Below are 20,051 nucleotides of genomic sequence, written 5' to 3'. Positions count from 1 at the left end.
GAATAATTGTGATGTGTTCTGTGTTTTTGTCTGATGTGACCTACTTGTCTGTCTGTTTATGGTAACAGTATGTCCATTGTATGTTTACTTTTTCTCAAACTGAGCTGCCTATGGATACAAAATGAATTTTAGTGCAAACTGACAATAAAGTTGTATCGTATCGTATCGTTTCTCCCTGTTGCTATAAGTATCTTAATCTGTAAAGAAAGCCACTTTCTGAAGCCTGCTGCCTCAGCACACAGCACTTTATATCTTTTTATTTAATCTTGATTCAGTCCTGGTACCTGGTGCTCCTTCTTAATGTAGCTTCTATTGGTGTGTTGTGTTTTTAATGTGAATGTGTTTTAAAGTGATCTGTCTGGATGTGACATGTCGTTTTTATATACTCTTATAATAGCACTTTTTGCACATGCATACAAAAGACAAATTTCTGCCTTTTGAACACAAAAAGCAGACAATAAAGTGTTTTCTATTTTATTCTAAACAACAAAAAAAGGTAGACACAAGTACAAAGTAGGACAAATTAAATACAATAACTAAAATAGAATGAAAAATAGAAAATGTTGGCACAAAATTCTTAGAGATTTTATTGCACAAACAAGAAATGTATAAAATATTCAAGTTATGACACACAAAGCTTTACAATATTAGAGGCACATGTTCAAAACAACCTTCAACAGACATATCATTCATTTGTAAAACGTTAAAACAAGTCTAACTTGCTGCTTTGGTAGTTTGTGAAAGCACATTATGCGATCTCTGTCTCTCAAGAGGCCATATGAACTCCTGGATGTATCATGGTGTTATCAAAAGTTTAGTTCAGCACTGTCAACAAACACCAACATGGCATTTCTTGTGGAAGAAGAAATATTCTTCTAGGCAGTGGTAGGCCATCAAAAGCCTCAAGTCCCTGGTGTTGTTTGTGTAAATATGAAACACTGTGCTGTGATGGCATTATGTTTTGGCTTAGAGAAAGTAGAAAATAGTGCATGCACAATGGCTTCTGAAAACAACTTAGAGTTAAATTAATTAGAGTTAATTATTATAAATTAAGAGTATAGAAGAGTAGGTACCGTAAATCTCCTTCCCTATTGTTATGACCTATATGTAGTGCTCTGTGTACCTGTCCTTCATTCTTTGTTTCAGGAGGATCCCAATCAACCATCTACAAAAAGCCCAGTCTGCCCACATCACTTTGCTTGCTCCTAGTTTTGTTTTTAATTCAAGAATTTCTTTCACCTAAGTTTGTTTCCTCCTTTATGCTGCCTCCCCCCCAACTGGCTGGTTTCCCAAGTAATATGCAGGTTTCATTTCCCTGCGTTCACTGTCACAGTGCCAAATGTGAGATATGTACCTGTACAACATTAAAATGCAATTTACTCAAAGCAGCAATTCAGTAAGTTTACTTCCTGAGATGAGAGCACAATCACCCATCAGTAAAGGTTAAAGTCAACGTCCCTTGACAGAGAAATGAAGGGAAAATAAGGAAGTGTAATAAGAGTTTTTCCTGGAAAGACACACCCATATAAACAGCAAATGCAAAATCCTTCATGAACATTGTCTACTGTACAATCCACATAATGGAGCCAATTTAGTTGATATTTAGATCAAGCACCTTCAAATTTAGCAATTGTCTGTGCAAAAAATACATCACATTGGAACTGTTTCTTTCTCATCGTTGGAGCATCGGCATTCTTACTTCAAGATAACAAACAGGGCACATTTACAGTAAATGTATAGTAAAGTGAAGTGAATTTGACCATTGGAATGTTTGCTATTCTATCTTTTGGCTACAAGACGTCAATGGATGACTGTGCTGACTCAAGTTTGCTGAGACGAGACTGTGTGTGTCTGAGCTCAGCCAGACTAATTTCAAGGAATCAGGAACTCCAGTTTTTTTTTTCTTTCTACACATTTGAGGAGTCATACAAGTCAGAAAATTTTTTTATAATTTTCACTCAAGGAAATATTCATGTTCGGCTTAGTTATTTAACACATTCTTATGTTATTTGTTTCTGTATGCATTTTAATGTTATGCACATTGATTTTTCCTGTAATGAAATGTGCAACATAAAATTAATCGGCAACTCTTCTGATAATCGCAACACACTGTAAGCTAAAAAAAATTTGAAATATTAAACACAGAAAACAACAAAGTCAAGCTGGAACAGAACTAAGAAAAAAGCTTTTAAATATGCTGCTCCTTCTTCCTGGGATAATGTTTCAGAAGGACCTGAAACTGTCAGAGCTGATTACTATTGGGGAATTTAAATCCATTTTAAAGGATGGAGAAAATAGCCCTTTTGGTCAATGTGATTACTCTAAAAATCTTTCCCTGAAATCGTTTTAAAATTGACCTGATTTTATGCATTACAACTGTTGCATATTGCATATTAACTGGTTATTGTGCTCCTTCACCTCTAATGTGTGACAGTTGTATTTGTCTGCGTGTATGGTTTGTGTTTATGTTGTTATTATTAGGGCTTAACCCATTTTCATTCACATATCTTGAGGTCAGAGGTCAAGGGACCCCTTTGAAAATGGCCATGCCAGTATTTCCTCGCCAAAATTTAGCGCGTGTTTGGAGCGTTATTTAACCTCCTTCTCGACAAGCTAGTATGACATGGTTGGTACTAATGGTTTCCTTAGGTTTTCCTCGTTTTTTATGATACCATCTTCTAGTTTTAAAACTGAGCCCTCTTAAACCTAAAAATCGCATGTTTTCTGTTGATGCATTAAAGAAATTAGTGGCGTTAAAACAAATTTTCCTTAATTTGACAGCCCTAGTTATTATTATTGTTGTAACAATGTTCATGCTACCCTCTTGGCCAGGTCACTCTTAAAAAATAGATTTTAATCTCAATGAGAATATATAAATATGGCATTGTGTTGTATTGAAATCCTCTTACATCTTGGCCTTCAGCGGGGCGAGGCGGAGTGAGTGGAGGAACACGTCCAGGATGCTCAGATACTCTTGTTGGTGCCTCTTTAGGTGACCTGCATGTGTTGAATCCTCCCACTTCTTTGCCGTGATGTCGACCCCGCGCTTCCGCATGTGATCAATCATCTCCTCCATGGCTCGTGGGTCGCTCAACGCGTCGTTCTCGCAAAAGAAGAACAGCGCAGGAGCGGTGACGGGAGAGTTCCAAAACACATCGAGGGTTGTGTTAAAGTGGTCCACCGTCTGGCGTTTGAACATGTCAAAGTATAACAGGCTTACTTGCTTTACCAGCGTCTTCCAACGTGGAAATATAGTCTTAGCTAGACCTGGGCAGAGAGGAGAAAAAACACGCAGCATTAACTCCTATTCACATATGTATCATTTAATTTATAAACATATGATTTTTCGATCCAGCCTGTGTGATTGTGCATAATGGATATTAATGAAAAATTGATGAATGTGCTAAATCATGTCAGTGCTGAACTGACCTCCGGCCATCGTCTCCACAGAGCCCACCACCAGGCTATCATAGACTTGCCCTTTGATCCTCTGTGTGAGCGCCTGATATTTCTGCGTGTCCTGGGAAACATGTACCAGCAGCTGAGCAAATGTGAAGCCGCCGATAGAGAAAGCGTGGACGAGCAGCGGGCGGGACACAAAGCGCTCACTGTGGAGCAACTCCAGCAACCTCTTTCCATGATCCAGACCCCAGCGAGGCCACAGGAACTCTTGCACCTTGCATGTAAAAAAACAATCAGAGAGAAACAGAAAGCTGGTGAAACATCAGTTGGCTTTAAGCAGTTTGAGATAAGGGCCCATCCTTTTACTGAGTATTTATATAGAGACTACAGAGGTTAAAGACAATAATAATTGGTGACTGATGGATCATAAAAACGATGATGTTAAAGATAGTCGTTCTTTTCCCAATGTAACTTTCTGCGAATTAATAAACCTTTGATATTGACTGTATGAATGAGGAAATTAAACGGCGTGTCTGACAGCTACTCTAGGCTCGGTCAAAGGATGAGAGAAACTCAGGGTTTGATGAAGAAAACCTGCTAGTATAGCGAGCATGAGAGGTTCACAGCGTATATTACTACAGCTACTGGCCCCAAGTTAAAGTAATCTCTGTTTCTGGAGCTAAAAACCCACAGTTTCCCTCAACTCAGGGTTAACAAACCTTTCATTTAAACCCCTTTCTGGTACAGAGCCCTGTGGAGTTTGTTAACTAACAAAAGTTCCTTCGGTGTCTCTAACTAAAACACATTGTGTGTGTCCTTGAGGTCTACCAAACGTGTTGAATGCACTCCCTTCCCCATAAAACATTTGCCAATTTTTCTTAAAAGTTTGAAAGCTGCATTGTTTACATCCATGAGGGGTATACAAAATACAAGTATGCATCTGAAAATGAGCATAATAGCTTCTCTTTAAAGACCAGACTGTCTTACAACCTCTACAACAACAACAAAGAATCACTGTAATGAACCTTTGCCCCACTGTAGGCATATGTCGTATTTGTTGCTGTAAATGTGTGCATATGGGTGATCTCTAAACAGTATGAACAGTTATGACAGAAAGATCAGATCTGAGCAAAAATGTAAAAAAAAAAAACATCTGTACTGAGAATTAAGGTCTGCAATGTCAATGTTTTAGTTCAAGAGGTATTCCATATATCATGCTGTTGTTCCATATATCACGCTCTTGCTCCATATACCATGACCTTGCTTGACTCATACATGTCTGAGGTGAACATTTATCTCTTTATCTTGTGTATACACCAGTGGACTTTTAATAGTATGGCTTGGTTTTTTCACTCTATCGTATAAGGCAAAAGTCAAACCTCTATATGCATGGATGATACACGTCTCTTTTGTACTGTATTCTATATTACTAAAATAACATGCAAATTAGGGCTGGGTATTATGAAAATATATATATCGTCAAAACATATTGTTTCTATCGCAATATAGACTATAGGCTTTTGATTATTTATTTTTTCTCTAAAATTTCACTTTAAACTGTTCATTTTGCAATCAATGTTCTTAAAATGAGAAAATACTCTGTACTTATCATTTGTCAAATATTTAATTCACACAGGAGTATTAAAAAATATTATTTATTTATTGAATTACCAGAAAACGTGGAAGATTTTGGCCATATCGCCCAGTCCTAATGCAAAAGATGTGTACTTTCAGATCAGAGGTTTTCTAAATCTAAGAATGAATATATATATATATATATATATATATATTGTTGGATTTATTATGTACAAAAGTGCTTACAATGACCTGAAATAACCTGCTTATAAGGGAAGCTGAAAACTGTTGTATTGTTTCATGATTGCTCAATAACTGTCTCTCAATTATTAGCTTCTAAGGGCATAACTCAGGGTGAAGGAATGAAGGACTTGGGGCTGTTCAGTTGTGGTTGCACTGTTTTGTTCCCTGAGGAGGTGATTCGGTGACTGTAGATTTCTATATAGTCACATTGTAATAATCTCCGGCAGCATTTGGAGAGGCTTTGAACTACTCAAGGGTGAGGACAGGGGGGAGGCACACGGGACTGCATGTTCTGTTCTTTTCACAAGGTCACGGGAGGATGGAGTCAGAAGAAGAAACAAAAAAGAAGACATGCAGCAAAAACATCACGTGCCATAAGTTCATGAATATTGATTTGTGTAAAGCTTGAATACGCTGGATCAGGGATAGCTCGGGGTTCAGACTTCGCGAAATGACCCATGCACTGTATGTTGTCAGGGACACGTAGGTTGGATCCAGATATCTGTAAACTCTTTTATTTTTACTTATGCAACATTGATTGTTCGGAATAAATTGTATTATTATGCTTTAACCCGTCTGTTTGGAAAATCTCTTTGTCACACAAGATTAACCAGCACGTAACTGGGCCTTGACCTCTCGGAGGTAGAAGGCCAGTTCCTTCAATATATATATATATATATATATATATATATATATATATATATATTATAATACTTTATTTCAAAAGTTCGATACAGTAGATTCATATACATGTTTGGATTTTTCATTACAATTCTGCAAATATATTTTTCAGTATAAAAATAAAATAAATTATGCCAAGAATGTCTGAAACACTTTAATTAGCTGTTTTGTGCACCTTTTGATTTTATTTATTTGATGTAAAAAAAAATGAGAATAAAACTATTTCCCAGCCTCCAAAAAAAAAAAAAACATGTTTACATTTCATCATCCTAGGGGTCGCGGGGCGGCTGGAGCCGATCCCAGCCGACATTGGGCGAAGGCGGGGTACACCCTGGCCAGGTCGCCAGTCCATCACAGGGCTGACACATAGAGACAGACAACCATTCACACCTACGGGCAATTTAGAGTCAACAATTAACCTAACCTGCATGTCTTTGGACTGTGGGAGGAAACCGGAGTACCCGGAGAAAACCCACGCTAACACGGGGAGAACATGCAAACTCCACACAGAAGGGCCCCAAGTCGGATTTGAACCTGCGACCCTCTAGCTGTGAGGCGACAGTGCTAACCACTGCACCACCGTCATCATAAATCATAACAATGCAGTTGAGTCAGTCATCATGAAGTTAGCTTAATTTAAACATATAACTAACAGTAATTAATCTATAATTATGTTATTATATATTATATATGTGGTCCTTACCTCACTCTCCACCACCAGCACATCGAAGCCGGTGCGGAAGTAGATGTCACAGTATTTGGCCACAGCTTGAGGTCGAGAGCCCAACCAGGGCAGCATCAGCATGAGAGGTTTATTATTATTATTATGCTCTCCAGACTCTCTGTTGTTATTAGGACATCCTGAGACTTCATTCATGTAGAAAGTGACGTTTTTACTGAGGCGGTGTGCAGTGATTCCTCTGCTCAGGACCGACCTGCTCAACATAGCAGCAGCTGCAGTCATGTCTGGAGAAAACAAGAGAAAACAAGAGAAAAACAAAGGGATATGAATAAAATAAACAATAATAATGGATGTAAAAATGACAATGAGAAAGCTACTAACATTACACACCGTTTTGCTCATAAAACATGTTAGAATAACCATCGTAAACATTGTTTTACTGAGATAAACCCCCTATGCTAACTCACAGCGTTAGCACCTCACTGTATGTGTCCTTCTGGCTGAGTTAGCTAGCTTTAACTTTCTTACCTGCTAGTATAGTTTAGTACAAGATGTTCCGATGCTCAGCATTGCCGGCGGTGTAGCCTCTAGGTTAGTCAGCTAAGCACATACTCTCTGGCTGCATCCCAAAGCTCTCTGTCTATAAAGTCAGTGTTTTCCCAGCAGCTCCCTCCTCTTCCTCCTTCACAGGAGGAGTGTGTTCCGATGTTACCTGGCGACTTTCAGCCGAATGAGTCTGTGGTTGTCGTAGTTACGGCAGCTGTTGAAAGCAGGAAGAGAATACGCAGCTGTCCTCGTGAATGCCTCTTTGTTTAGTATTTCATTACAATGTTTAAACATACCGGATTCGTCTTTGGAGCTTTGGAGTCTTATATTATTATTATATTCTGCTCGCGTTTGAAACGTTGCTTGTTATGATGAATATGCTGAAATCAGGAAGAGCAGCGTCGCTCTTCCTGTAAGCTAATACAAGTTTCTAAATACACATATTCGTCTTTGGAGCTTGTTGTAGTAAACATGTGTCACGTAGAAGAACTCAGAACAACACAGAAGTCAAACACTCAAGTTATTTTTATTTAGGAGAGGCAAACAAATTTCACTTGTAGCCAATCAATCTGCAAAACATACACATGTCTGTACATCCTGCTACTATTTAATCTTATATTCACAAAGCAGCCATTTAACACAGGTTCTTTCTAAGATAAATTATATATTTATGTTAGTAGCTATTAAATTTAAAAGTTAAGATCATCAGTTATAGAAAACATACATAAACATCTGCTTCCTGGGCTCAATCATCACCCTCAAGTCAGAGCAGAATATCAGTAGTGTCACTAAGAAGGTTCAGCAGAGATCAAATCAATTCAATTTGTATAGCCCAGAATTACAAATTTGGCTCTGGGGGCTTTACAATCTGTACAGGATCCGACACCCTCTGTCCTTTACAGTGCAACCCTGTCATTGAATGAGGAAAAAAACCCTTTGAACAGGGAAACAAATGTAAGAAACCTCAGGAATAGCAATAGGGGGGGGGGGGGGGATCACCCTACCAGGATGTACAGACGTGCAATAGATGTTGTGTGTGTACAGAGTAACAATATAATGAAAATATAACATGGACAATCCATATGTCAAAAATGGATGCATATATTGTGAACATAACATCATGTACTCCCTGCAATATTCTCTGCCTCTTCTCCCTTTGTATAAATAGTATGTTTTCCCCTTGAGAGGGTCATATGTTGTGCAGATTGATTGGCTACAAGTGAAATTTGTTTGCCTCTCCTAAATAAAAACAACTTGAGTGTTTGACTTCTGTGTTGTTGTCTGGGTCAATTCTCAATCCAGTGCCTTTTTGGTTTGAAAACATTTTCTTTATGGTGCAGCTGATGCGAGATCTTCAAACTTCAATATTTCCACGTGAATACAACAACATAAACATAAACATACACTTACTTGTGTTGTAAATCAGATGGTGTGAAGTACACGGACAGTGTGGTCACAAGTTAATCTGGCTGCCTTCTGCGTCTCAGAGCGACTACTTAGCGGATGATATTTGAGATGAATATGACATTCACCTGTGACCACCCCAATGACATTCACCTGTGACCACCCCAGTGCTGGTGGCGCATTGGAGGAAACCTCCGTCTGTCTCACAAGCTGTGACTTTTGGTATGAGTTCAAATCCCGTAAAACCTGACATTTTTATTAATTTTTGTTTTCTTAAAGGGATGAAGAGTTCTTCTACGTGACACATGTTTACTACAACAAGCTCCAAAGACGAATATGTGTATTTAGAAACTTGTATTAGCTTACAGGAAGAGCGACGCTGCTCTTCCTGATTTCAGCATATTCATCATAACAAGGAACGTTTCAAACGCGAGCAGAATATAATAATAATACAAGACTCCAAAGCTCCAAAGACGAATCCGGTATGTTTAAACATTGTAATGAAATACTAAACAAAGAGGCATTCACGAGGACAGCTACGTATTCTCTTCCTGCTTTCAACAGCTGCCGTAACTACGACAACCACAGACTCATCCGGCTGAAAGTCGCCAGTTAACAGGGTCGCCTGATAAACCGTAACACCGGCTGACTGCTGCACACCATCGGACATGAAGTGCTCGTCAGACCGGTCCAACCAGTAGGATGTGTCTCTATCTATCTCCATTCACTCATACAGCATTCATCAAGCACATGTTGTTCTTTTATATCTATCCAAAAGGAAATTATCATCACATTTAATTCATGATGTGTAATTATCTTTTCATATTTTTAGATATATTTTCTTTTCCTCTGTAATGTTTTTTGTATGTATTTCATTGTTTCTATTGGATTGTTTTCCACTGTTTGGTTAGGTTTTTCGGCACATGTTGTGTATTTCAGAATCAGAATCAGAATCAGAATCAGAATCAGAATCAGAATCAATCAGAATCAGAATCAGAATCAGAATCAATCAGAATCAGAATCAGAATCAGAATCAGAATCAATCAGAATCAGAATCAGAATCAGAATCAGAATGGTGTTTATTGCCAGGTGTAAGAGGTATACACTAGGAATTTGCTTTGGTTTTGTTGGTGCAAGCAAACAGTATAATAACAAAAGAATAGATAAAAACATTAGAATAAAATAAGGATAAAAGTTTCTTGTTGTTGTTTAACTTTTGTTGTATTTTTAAAATTATGTTAGTTTAGTTCTTTCTTCCTTTTTTGTTATTGTTTTTTCTTCTTCCGGAGTTGGGGGGGAGGTCCTTTGTATAAGCCTGTGGCTTCTTGACCCCTCCTGATACATTTCTTGTTTGTTTTTTTCATTGACTGGACTTTGTGCAGTTTTATATTATGTGCAAATAAATAAATAAAAAATAAAAAATAAAAAATACTACTAGCTAAAGACCAAACTAAGAGTGGCCACAATAACAACTTGTCTTGCCTTCCTGAACGGTAAAAAGTCATGGTGACAACCAGGGTCTGAAAATAACCTTTTTCCTCACCTGCCACTGTGGCAGGTCACTGAACTGAATTTATTTGTCTGCCACTCCTGAAATCTATGTAGAACGCTTTAGACTTGTAAACACTGAGTCAGTGGTACCAGACACTAGAAATATGGAATATATTATGTAACCTTAATTTAATCCCTGACTATTTTTAACTCAGGAATTGCCTTTTAAAAATAATATTTCTTAATATAAGGAAGTCCTATCTGCCATGGTGGTAGATACGGTGATGTGATATAGGTATTGACAATAACTATGATAATATTGTATAAATAATTCAATGCCTCTTAAATCATTTGATATATACAGTTATGATTACAAACTCTCTCTACCTCCCTACACTTGGGTGTACTGTAATTAATTTGCTAAAAAAAATAGACAAAATGCACAATAAACAAAGTTAAAGAAGAATTTGACTGAATTTTGACTTTTTTTTAATTTTCTATAGATATCTGAATAATACCATTATCATAAATTATATTGGCCACAATAATTGTGTTGTGAAAATCTGATATTGTGACATCCGAGTGGCAGGTCACCTGAAATTCTTAACTGCCACAGCCAACATTTACCCTGTATTTGGCAGGTGGCAGGTGCTAATTTCATTCCCTGGTGACAACATTCAGGGAGTCATATAGTGTGTCTGAGTTTATGGTGAGTTTATAGACCTTTTCTCATGGCAGACATTGTGACATTTCTGTGAGTATAGGTAAAGCACAGGTGAAAGTGATAACAGTAATGATGGCTCATGAGTGAGTGGCTGAGTAGTAGGTGGAACGCAGCCATCATTAATGTTATTAAATACACCTGTGCTTTTACGATAACAAGTCTAAATGTCTGTTGTGAAAAAGGTCTATTATAGGTCCACTTTTTGGTTTTTAATACTTTATTTTTCCCTTTTTTCGAGGTTGTTTTCATATATGCAATTTACAGTTCGTAATTACAATAGTTTATGAAAACCTGAAAATGAGCACAATAGGTTCTCTTTTTAGACCAGACTGTCTTACAACCTCTACAACAACAACAACAAAGAATCACTGTAATGAACCTTTGCCCCACTGTAGGCATATGTCGTATTTGTTGCTGTAAATGTGTGCATATGGGTGATCTCTAAACAGTATGAACAGTTATGACAGAAAGATCAGATCTGAGCAAAAATGTAAAAAAAAAACATCTGTACTGAGAATTAAGGTCTGCAATGTCAATGTTTTAGTTCAAGAGGTATTCCATATATCATGCTGTTGTTCCATATATCACGCTCTTGCTCCATATACCATGACCTTGCTTGACTCATACATGTCTGAGGTGAACATTTATCTCTTTATCTTGTGTACACACCAGTGGACTTTTAATGGTATGGCTTGGTTTTTTCACTCTATCGTAAGGCAAAAGTCAAACCTCTATATGCATGGATGATACACGTCTCTTTTGTACTGTATTCTATATTACTAAAATAACATGCAAATTAGGGCTGGGCGTTATGACAATATACATTATATCGTCAAAACATATCGTTTCTATTGCAATATAGACTATAGGCCTTTAATTATTTATTTTTTTCTCTAAAATTTCACTTAAAACTGTTCAATTTGCAATCAATGTTCTTAAAATGAGAAAAATACTCTGTATTTTTCATTTCTCAAGTATTTAATTCACACAGGAGTATAAAAAAATATTATTTATTGATAATGATGATGATGTTTTCATATATGCAATTTACAGTTCGTAATTACAATAGTTTATAAACCAATTTTTTAAGTAGTTGAGCTTATAGACGAACTCATTAAGTACATTAGAGAAAAGAACTTCTACATTCAAAATTGAAATAAAATTAAGAAAATAAATAATAATAATAATAATAATAATAATAATAATAATAATAATAATAATAATAATAATAATAATAATAACAATAGAACAATAGAATAAAAAAATAAATAAACCCCCACCCCAAAAAACAATAATAGGTAGGTCCACTTTTTAATACTTGTTTTCACGTCCTGAAATGTCCTCTCAAGACTTTAGTGGTCCTAAAATGTCCATAGATATTGATATACATCTAATATTTATATAACTGAAATTATATGTTTAAATATGCAAATGAGGCATTATAGCCCAAAATCTCAAAATTGACCAGCGCATGAAAAAAGGATGTTTTTTGCCTGGGGTGTCTCGCCTTAAAAAGAAGATATGTGCAAAGAAAATGTGTATATTTGGAATAATATTTACAAAGGAAGTGTATCTTTGTCATTAAATCATCAAATCAGCCAAACCTAAAACATCAGGCTAACAAAGGAGAAGGCGATAAAAGCTAAAACGTCAAGTCATGTAGAGGTCTTTTCTATACTCACATGGATATGCTTAGTGGGACTCAATATAACTTTATCTTATCCAAGCAGCACCATGGCTTGTTTTCATCCTCTTCTTTGCTTGTGCAGCTTTGTTTCTGTGTCTTGTTCTGACTGTCCTCATTCCCAGCTGGACCCCCAATCCCTGCTGACTTTGTCTTGTTGGAGGATGACTTGTCTAAACAGAAACCAGTTGCCCAATGAGTTAGGAAAGCAAGTGTGAGGCGGCAATAATTTGGCCATGTCCCTCACTGAGCTCATGTGTTTGGCCTTTCATTGTTCCTTTCCAGTCCCTTTAGTCACGGCTGAGTTGGTGCTTTCCTGTGTCCTCATCAGACAGCCGGTTAATCGCAGCCCTCAATCGGGAAGCTCCTATCTTCACTGACTGTCTAAATTTCAATCTGTGTTTATGTGAATCCCACTGTTCTAAGCAGAGGCATTAAACTTAGGAGCCAGTTGGTAAACTGCTCTCTTCATTATTGGCTGTGGTGTTTACTGTCACAGCCAACATCATTCTTGGCATGCAGAATCAGCGTTTATGTCTTTGTGTTTCGTGGCTAAATATATGTTTGGCAGATTTGTTTGGGGATGTAGTTTGATCCGTATTTATCTATTTTTTGCAGCGGATGGAAGAAGAATCAATGTGCATTTGGCAGGATGCCCTTAACAAACAATAATCCTGGCTTGAAAAATCATGTGTCCTGCTAATTCAGCAGTGGTCAGTCAGTGGAGAAGTAAAAAACAGAACTTTTCAGATCTGTACCTCAGCCACACAGAGCTTTAAACTCTCTGACTCTAAATGCATCCAAAGGTATGTGGATCAGTGTCTATTTTAGAACCATCCTGGGGAATTGAATTAGGCCACGAGGCTGCTGGTTTTCCCCCCATCGGGTTAAAACAGCACACATGAACAGGAAAATAAAGAAAGCGAGTATAACGTGGCACAATCAGAGACAGACATCATTCACGTAAAAAGATTCTTGCCACAATAATAGCATGGCAACAAGGTCACGAGTGGTGATTACAGACTTAAGGTTTGTTGGTGGACTGACTGTATCTACAGTACATAATGCACACACACACGTAACCACTATCATGCATTATACATGTGTGCTTTTCAAAGAGAATTCCTTGCTTCATTTACTGACACAAACTGAGTGATACTTAAAGAGGAAGAGCACAGCATCAGTCGTAAATTAAACTCAATGGCATGTATTGATCTGTAGCACTGGTTCCATCCGGGTGACGAGCGTGTTCTGACCCCTATGACATATTTATTCCTTTTTTTCTTTCCTTCCCTGTACTTCTCTTCTTCTCATGCTAAACATCCCATACAGTACTCCACACACACACACCATGAGATGTGTGTGTGAATGTATGTGATGAACAGAAGCAGCAGTAAGAGATGATACTGAGCGTGGTGTGGATGATGATGATGCCTCAGATAGAACGGGAGATTGTGCAAACTGACTGACTGTCAGATCGGTGCAGCGGCAGAGAGTGGGACAGCGGGGGTTGTCTCGGGGAGGTGGGGTCTGTCCCATGTGTCGACCGTCTGATGGAGAGAAGAGGGGCATAGCACAGTGAGTATGAGAGGACACAGAGTGCTACGCTGAGAGAGAGAGACTGCAGGCATGATGCAGCGACACGGAGGGGCATGTATGTTTAAAGAGGCTGCAGCAGAGTGAGGTAAGAAAGCTGAACCGAGACCGGCTGCGAGAAAGCAGTTGAATGAATCTTTACACTCTATTGTGTGTGTGTGTGTCACAGGACTTTATAGGAGAGTAGGAGTGCTTTTCATATGCAGTATTTGCATTTTTGTACTCACCACACATGCAGATATTCTATTTATTGCAGATATAGTTGCACTGATTGTGTCTTGAATGTGACTTCTTTTTCCCCCAGGTGTGTTAAGCATGAGCTCCCCAGAGACCTGAGGTTAAACATCTGTAAAGCATGTGATTGGACAAACAATACCCCTGAACACCTACAGCATGTGATGTTGCGGTGGAGTTTGCAGACCCTTCGCCATGCTCTCTCTGTGGATTCTTTATCTTCTTCTCCCCCTCTCCTCGCCTCTCTCACTGCATGTCAAAGCCCTCGCTGGAGAAAATGTCAAGGAGACAGACACTGACACAGCGTCGCAGCGTCTCACACAGCCCCCACAGAGACCTCGTAGATCTGGTTTAGCACCGGGGAATCCCACGTTTGGGACTGAGAATGGTGACTTACCTGTGAGTTGGCCTCTATCATCATCATCTGAGGAGTTAGATAGACAAGGTGTGATCGGTGAATATGTTGATGTACAGGAGAGCACAGAGACATCTCTTTTGTATCCTGGCGAGAAGGGACTTATCATATCCGGACCCACAGATACAGAGGATGCCACGCAAACAATGAGGTCTTCATCAGGAGGAGTACCACCTCAACCTAGCCAGGAACAAACATTAAAGTATCAGCCAGCTGAGACAGGTATTGGATCTATATTGCATCCTACGGAGAGTGGAGAGAATCAGAAGAATGAGACGACTGATAGCCAGTTACCTTTTCTTCTGTCTGGCCCGCTTCCATCAGACCAGAACCCCACTTCACCGCCGTCTGCTGGATCTGGCCCTGATGGCCCTACCCTACCAGTAGCCAGTTGGGGACGGACCAGGAACCTTTCTGCTATCACGCAGGGAGAGACACAGCAGGGGACTTTCCCAGTGAAAGAGGCCGGAGATGGATTGATTGATATTAGGGGTCGTATTTTACACAGAGGAGCTGTCAGCATGGAGGCACATAAAGGTAAGAGTGCTGCTCTTGAATGAAATGTAATGTATTTGGATCATCCATCATTGAATAAACCTGACACCAACAATCACTTCTGGCCAATCGTCAATGGAAGGCCTCATTAAACACCTAAAATAAAACTCTATGAGACTCTATTTGTGACTGCAGTGTTTCTGATATGTATTCTGCTGGCAGACACAATTGTTTTACATTCACAGACAGGTTTGCATCACTTCACTCCCCCCAAGCTTTCACTCTTCCCAATCCTCTCTCCCCTGTCCTCCTCTCTCAATCCTTTTATCACAGACTCTCACACTAACTCCTCCACTAAACATTTCATTCCCATTGCAGTCAGCGTTCATTACCCACACCCAAAGCTTACTGGATAATGTGGTGCACACCTGCACATACAGTATTTACTGCACACACACACAAACACATGATGGCACTCACTTGTCAAAGTAAATGATGTGTTGTGTCCACAAGCACAGGGGGAGGAGAGCTCTGACAGAACTGTGTGAGAAATTACTCTTCCTCAGGCTGCCTATGCATTTAATACCAGACACAATTTTCAGCCTTTGTTGAGTAAACTTGTCAAATGTCACAGTGGGAATCCTTTGTCTCAAAAGGCATCTCACTGTTTGTTTGCAGCTTCTGCATCGACACAAACACTTCACCAGAAATAGGACACATTCCAGTTATAAGCAGTAGCTTCCCTGATTCTGGTGGCTCCATACTCTGAACATTATTTCACCAAGAGAAGCGTGAGATGCTTACATTATTTATTGGTTACACAATCACAGTCAGATATGACAGTTAAATACCTCTGCATGGTCTTGTAGAAAGGATGCAACATTAACGATAGCGTAACACCTCTTGACCGTGCTTAATAATAGCGACACAGAATGAGAGCATGCAGCAATGAGGTCAATACTGGCTAATCAACACACATCTCTCTTTCTTCCACACACACACACACTACTTCCTCATGCTCCCACTCTCTTTCTGTGACCCAGTTAGAGACTCCCAGTTACGAGCATGCTCTGTTTTATTATGGATTAACTTCACACAGATTCTCCCCTGCTCTCTTTTTGGATAATAAAGAGTGTGGATATAATTTACTTTAGCCTGTATTTGGTTAGATTATTAAAATATCACTATTATTAAAATGCTAACCTGTTCATGATGACAAGACTAACATGCTGATGTTCTGCAGGAATATTTAGCATATTCAACATCTAATTTGCCAGCTAAAAACGTTCAGTTATGTCTGTATTTCATATTTCTCTAAGTTGGTAATGTTTCATTTTACTTTACAGATGACTCCAAGGATGATGACCCGAATTTCTCAAAGCCCAGTGGCACACTGTTGCTTGATGGCGACACAGACACGTCTGCCACACCCTGCAAAACATCAGACCAGTCTTGGACTCCCACCTACCCAGATGACGAGTCCCTGCGCCCCTCTCTGGCTCTCAGCCCTGCCCTTTTCGTCCCTCTGTACTCCGACTGGAACTCTGCCCTCGCCACATGGGGATTTGCGTGGGAAGCGCACGTCTATGGCCTGGGGTCTGTCTTTACTGCGTTTGGCCTGATCTCTGTGGTCTGCCTGCTAGGCCTGCCCCTGCGGTGTCCTCCGGGAATCCCCTACTTCACCCTGCTGCACTTGTTCCTCCTAGCATTTGCTGGGATCCAGGCGTTCTGTTTGCTCTACGATGCTTACAATCACCAGGACCGTCTCCCTCCTCTGGGCTCTCTGCTGCTCTCTGAGCTGCCCTTCCCCTGTTTGATCGCAGCCTTCTCCCTCGCCTTCATCCTTCTGTCCCTGCGTTCGCGAATGCACCTTTCACTCCCACTTGCGAACTCCACCTCGTTCTCAGCCTTGCCCAAACCTTGCCTGTTGCTGTGCATGTCCCTGTTGTATTCCGTCGTCTCTCTAGGGTGCGTCGGCATGCTCCAGCTCTTTCACAGCCTCCCCTCCGTCATCCTGCTATTCCCCCAGGGTGTGTTTGTGTGTCTCACCATCTTTCTCTCATGCTCCTACCTCATCTTTTACTGCTTAATGCAGTTCAACACTAAACACGTCTACAGGCTGAATGACAACGGAGAGAGCGGAGGGTCTCCTGAAGTGATGCGACCTGCACGTTGCCCCTTCGCCAAAGTGGAGGACTGGGGAAGGGCAGCGGGAGCTGGAGTAGGAGCTTCGTTGTGTTTGTTAGGGTGCGGAGGCCTCCAGTTTTATGGGATCCTGCACGCCCTTGGTTTGGGTGGGGTTGACGGCTATGGGTTCCAGCCCTGGCCCTGGTGGGGCTACCAGGTCGGCTGCAGGCTCTGTGAGGTCGGGGTGTGTCTAGGTTTGTCTCTCATTGGTTCGCACCCTCTATTCTGCAACAACAACTCCTCCATTAAGACCATAGCTCATCCCAGACCAGGATCTTGGTCCCGCCTCTCCTGCAGCTCCCCTTCACGAGGGCTCACCCTGCCCTCTCAGGGAGCTGCAGACTCTCCTGTCCTCTCATCTCACGACTCTTGGTCCCAGGGCAAGCAGGAAAAGCTGGTGGTCTGTGATGTCATCTCTAAGGGACAGTCAGAGGCTCTTCCTCTTTTCTCAATGGTGGATCCACCTGGAAACGGGCTAGACTGCGTCCCCAAGTCCAGCCAAAGCCGGAGAACTGTGCTACCTCTCCCTGCACCCCCAAGCCCACCGCACCAGCCTAAAAACGCAGTTGAGTCTCAGCGATCATCACTGGATAGCTTCGGACTGGACTCAACCGTGGATCTGCGGCCCCCGTCTCCCATAGACTTGTCCCGCAGCATTGACCAGGCTCTGTTCAGTGAGTCGCTGTTCTCTCACAGTATCTTTGGTTTGCCGAGACTCGTCCAAACTTCCTCCAGCCACTCGTTGAGCTCTCCTAGCCAAGGTGCGTCAAAGCAAGGGCCCAGCTCTGTGGAAAACGCCCTATACCGAACCTCTTCCTGTGGTGACGTGGAAGAAGAGTCCAGTTCAAGACCTTCCCAGCCACTCGGCTCTTTGACGCCTCACAGCAAGCCACCGACGTCACCAGAGCAATGGGACTGGAAAGAGAGCGTCTCTGGTTCAACCCAGGGCCTGTGCGGAAATCCCAAGGAGACGGGAAAGCTGCGCTCACATTCGTGGGCCAACAGAGGTCAAAACTTTGCTCAGAGCAGCCTCCCGCGAGCAATCCCCCACCTGTCTTACCACAGGCGTTACCGAACCCTGAGCTTAGCCTCCCAGGACAGTCACGGATCTGGCCGGCTGGCGGGGACTAAACACCTGAGTGAGAGCAAACAGCTGGAATGGGATCTGGAGGTACAGGCAGAGTTCGTCAGTGTTTGTAAACAAATTGACACTCTAAGTGTTTGCAGTGACACCATTGAATTGTAGAAAGTTATGATTGAAATCATGATGTTGTACAGAAATAGCAGACGGATCATGTTAGATGGAGGAACTGTAAAAGTTATACAGATGAAAATAATTACCTGAACTAATGAAAGGGGAATGGACAATATTTATATAATATGTAGACCCAACTTATTATCTATAAATATGTTGATATTATATAGGCTGTCTTCATCACAGTTCATCTCCGTTTTAATATTTGTATAACTGAAAAAGTTAGACGTGCACAGAAGGACTTAAATAATGAGATCAGCCCCTTTGAGCTCTTCCCCATTGTGATTTTATGGACAGAATATTTCATCTACATTGGTAAACAACAACAATACAAATTAAAATCTAATTCACCGGAGGGAGCTGTTTGTGATGGTGAAGCATGATATTTTGCCGGCACATGATCAGCAACTTGCTGGCCATTAAGTTGTGTACAGAGTTAGCAAAATTTTACTTCATAATGGGAACAGATATTTTGTCATGTAATGCTTTCCTCAGAGGTTTATCACATGTTATTTCAATGTGGTGTAATAAACTTAGGAAGTCAAGGAAAATTCATATATACACTATTTGTCTCCCATGTCTTTGTATTGCCTGCTTAGCTCACCACTTGAGTGATATCTGAAAGTTTAGTAGTACGTACAGTCAAAGTTGCAATAATCTCAGCTTTTTTTTACTTCCAGTCGGTGGCAAAATGTGGCCATACTATTTAGTATGCCAGGAAAAGATTTAGTATGTCCCAATACATAGTACGTCAAATGCAGTATGCAGGATGTCCTACTATGTCACATTTTGCAGTATGCAAGCCAGCATGCTTTTCTGGCTATTCTGATCCACAATCCTCTGCACAGCAGATATATGAGAGGGTCAAAGTTCAAGGCACAACGTTATGACAAAGTAGTATGTCCCATTTATATGCATACTGCATGCAACAGTATGTTCTTTGTAAGGCCAGCTGCAGTATGTACTAAAAGTAAAAAGAAAAAGTATAAGATCTGGATCTGTGTTTTGCCAAGGTTAGAAATTCTGGGCACACCCACAGACATTTGTGAAAGGGTGAAAGTGAAAATTGCAGTGGTTACCATAGATATAAAACAATGTTGAAACTGTGTTGTACCTATGGTGGTTACATTTTGAATATGTTGAATATATTGAATTAGAAAAACAACACCTTTTTTCTTCATGTGATTTCTAGAGATATGACAGAAATGTTAAAACAAAATGCCCTTGACAAAATTATCTTTATTCATGCAACACTATTTACAGTAAATATCATCCTGAAGCCTTAGGGTGGGTGATAGAAGAAGATATTCATGTTAACCCTCAAGTAAAAAACTGTCAAATAACTGTCAACCTAATTTATGTGGTTGCATGTTATTGCAAAATTAGGTTTCACTTTTTAACTGATAAATAAATAAACTGATAAATCAACTTGAAATA

At 40.1% G+C, this 20,051-nt stretch overlaps 2 protein-coding genes across 3 annotated transcripts; one reads left to right on the top strand and one right to left on the bottom strand.

Moving 5' to 3' along the window:
- Positions 1-561: 561 nt before the first annotated feature.
- si:dkey-5i3.5 (uncharacterized protein LOC565091 homolog) lies at positions 562-7,282 on the bottom strand. 2 transcript variants are annotated; one of them, XM_037767934.1, is made up of 5 exons: positions 7,112-7,282; positions 6,605-6,867; positions 3,430-3,676; positions 2,910-3,267; positions 562-1,274 (listed from the first exon to the last, which is right to left on the bottom strand). In XM_037767934.1, the coding sequence occupies exons 2-5, from the start codon at positions 6,863-6,865 to the stop codon at positions 1,223-1,225; spliced, it is 918 nt and encodes a 305-aa protein (XP_037623862.1). In that variant the 5' UTR covers positions 6,866-6,867; positions 7,112-7,282; the 3' UTR covers positions 562-1,222. The 2 variants fall into 2 exon arrangements, with proteins under 2 accessions (XP_037623862.1, XP_037623863.1); XM_037767935.1 differs by lacking the exon at positions 562-1,274 and having other exon boundaries at positions 2,834-3,267.
- Positions 7,283-13,606: 6,324 nt separating this feature from the next.
- Positions 13,607-19,175, top strand: LOC119487227 (proline-rich transmembrane protein 4). The gene is made up of 3 exons (XM_037767933.1): positions 13,607-14,116; positions 14,333-15,214; positions 16,519-19,175. The coding sequence occupies exons 2-3, from the start codon at positions 14,458-14,460 to the stop codon at positions 18,603-18,605; spliced, it is 2,844 nt and encodes a 947-aa protein (XP_037623861.1). The 5' UTR covers positions 13,607-14,116; positions 14,333-14,457; the 3' UTR covers positions 18,606-19,175.
- Positions 19,176-20,051: the final 876 nt, after the last annotated feature.

The sequence above is a fragment of the Sebastes umbrosus genome, chromosome 4 (genome assembly GCF_015220745.1).
Source record: "Sebastes umbrosus isolate fSebUmb1 chromosome 4, fSebUmb1.pri, whole genome shotgun sequence".
NCBI lineage: Eukaryota > Metazoa > Chordata > Actinopteri > Perciformes > Sebastidae > Sebastes > Sebastes umbrosus.
Note: the sequence above shows the minus strand (reverse complement) of the source record. Positions and strands in the feature narration are given on the sequence as shown.

Excerpts from the sequence above, each read along its gene's own strand:
- si:dkey-5i3.5 (XM_037767934.1), bottom strand. The coding sequence starts at position 6,865 with ATGACTGCAGCTGCTGCTATGTTGAGCAGGTCGGTCCTGAGCAGAGGA. Across the intron at positions 3,268-3,429 it reads TGTGGAGACGATGGCCGGAG|GTCTAGCTAAGACTATATTT; the intron begins GTCAGTTCAGCA and ends CTCTCTGCCCAG. Across the intron at positions 1,275-2,909 it reads GCCCCGCTGAAGGCCAAGAT|GGGGGGAGGCAGCATAAAGG; the intron begins GTAAGAGGATTT and ends ACCAGCCAGTTG.
- LOC119487227 (XM_037767933.1), top strand. The coding sequence starts at position 14,458 with ATGCTCTCTCTGTGGATTCTTTATCTTCTTCTCCCCCTCTCCTCGCCT. Across the intron at positions 15,215-16,518 it reads CAGCATGGAGGCACATAAAG|ATGACTCCAAGGATGATGAC; the intron begins GTAAGAGTGCTG and ends TTTACTTTACAG.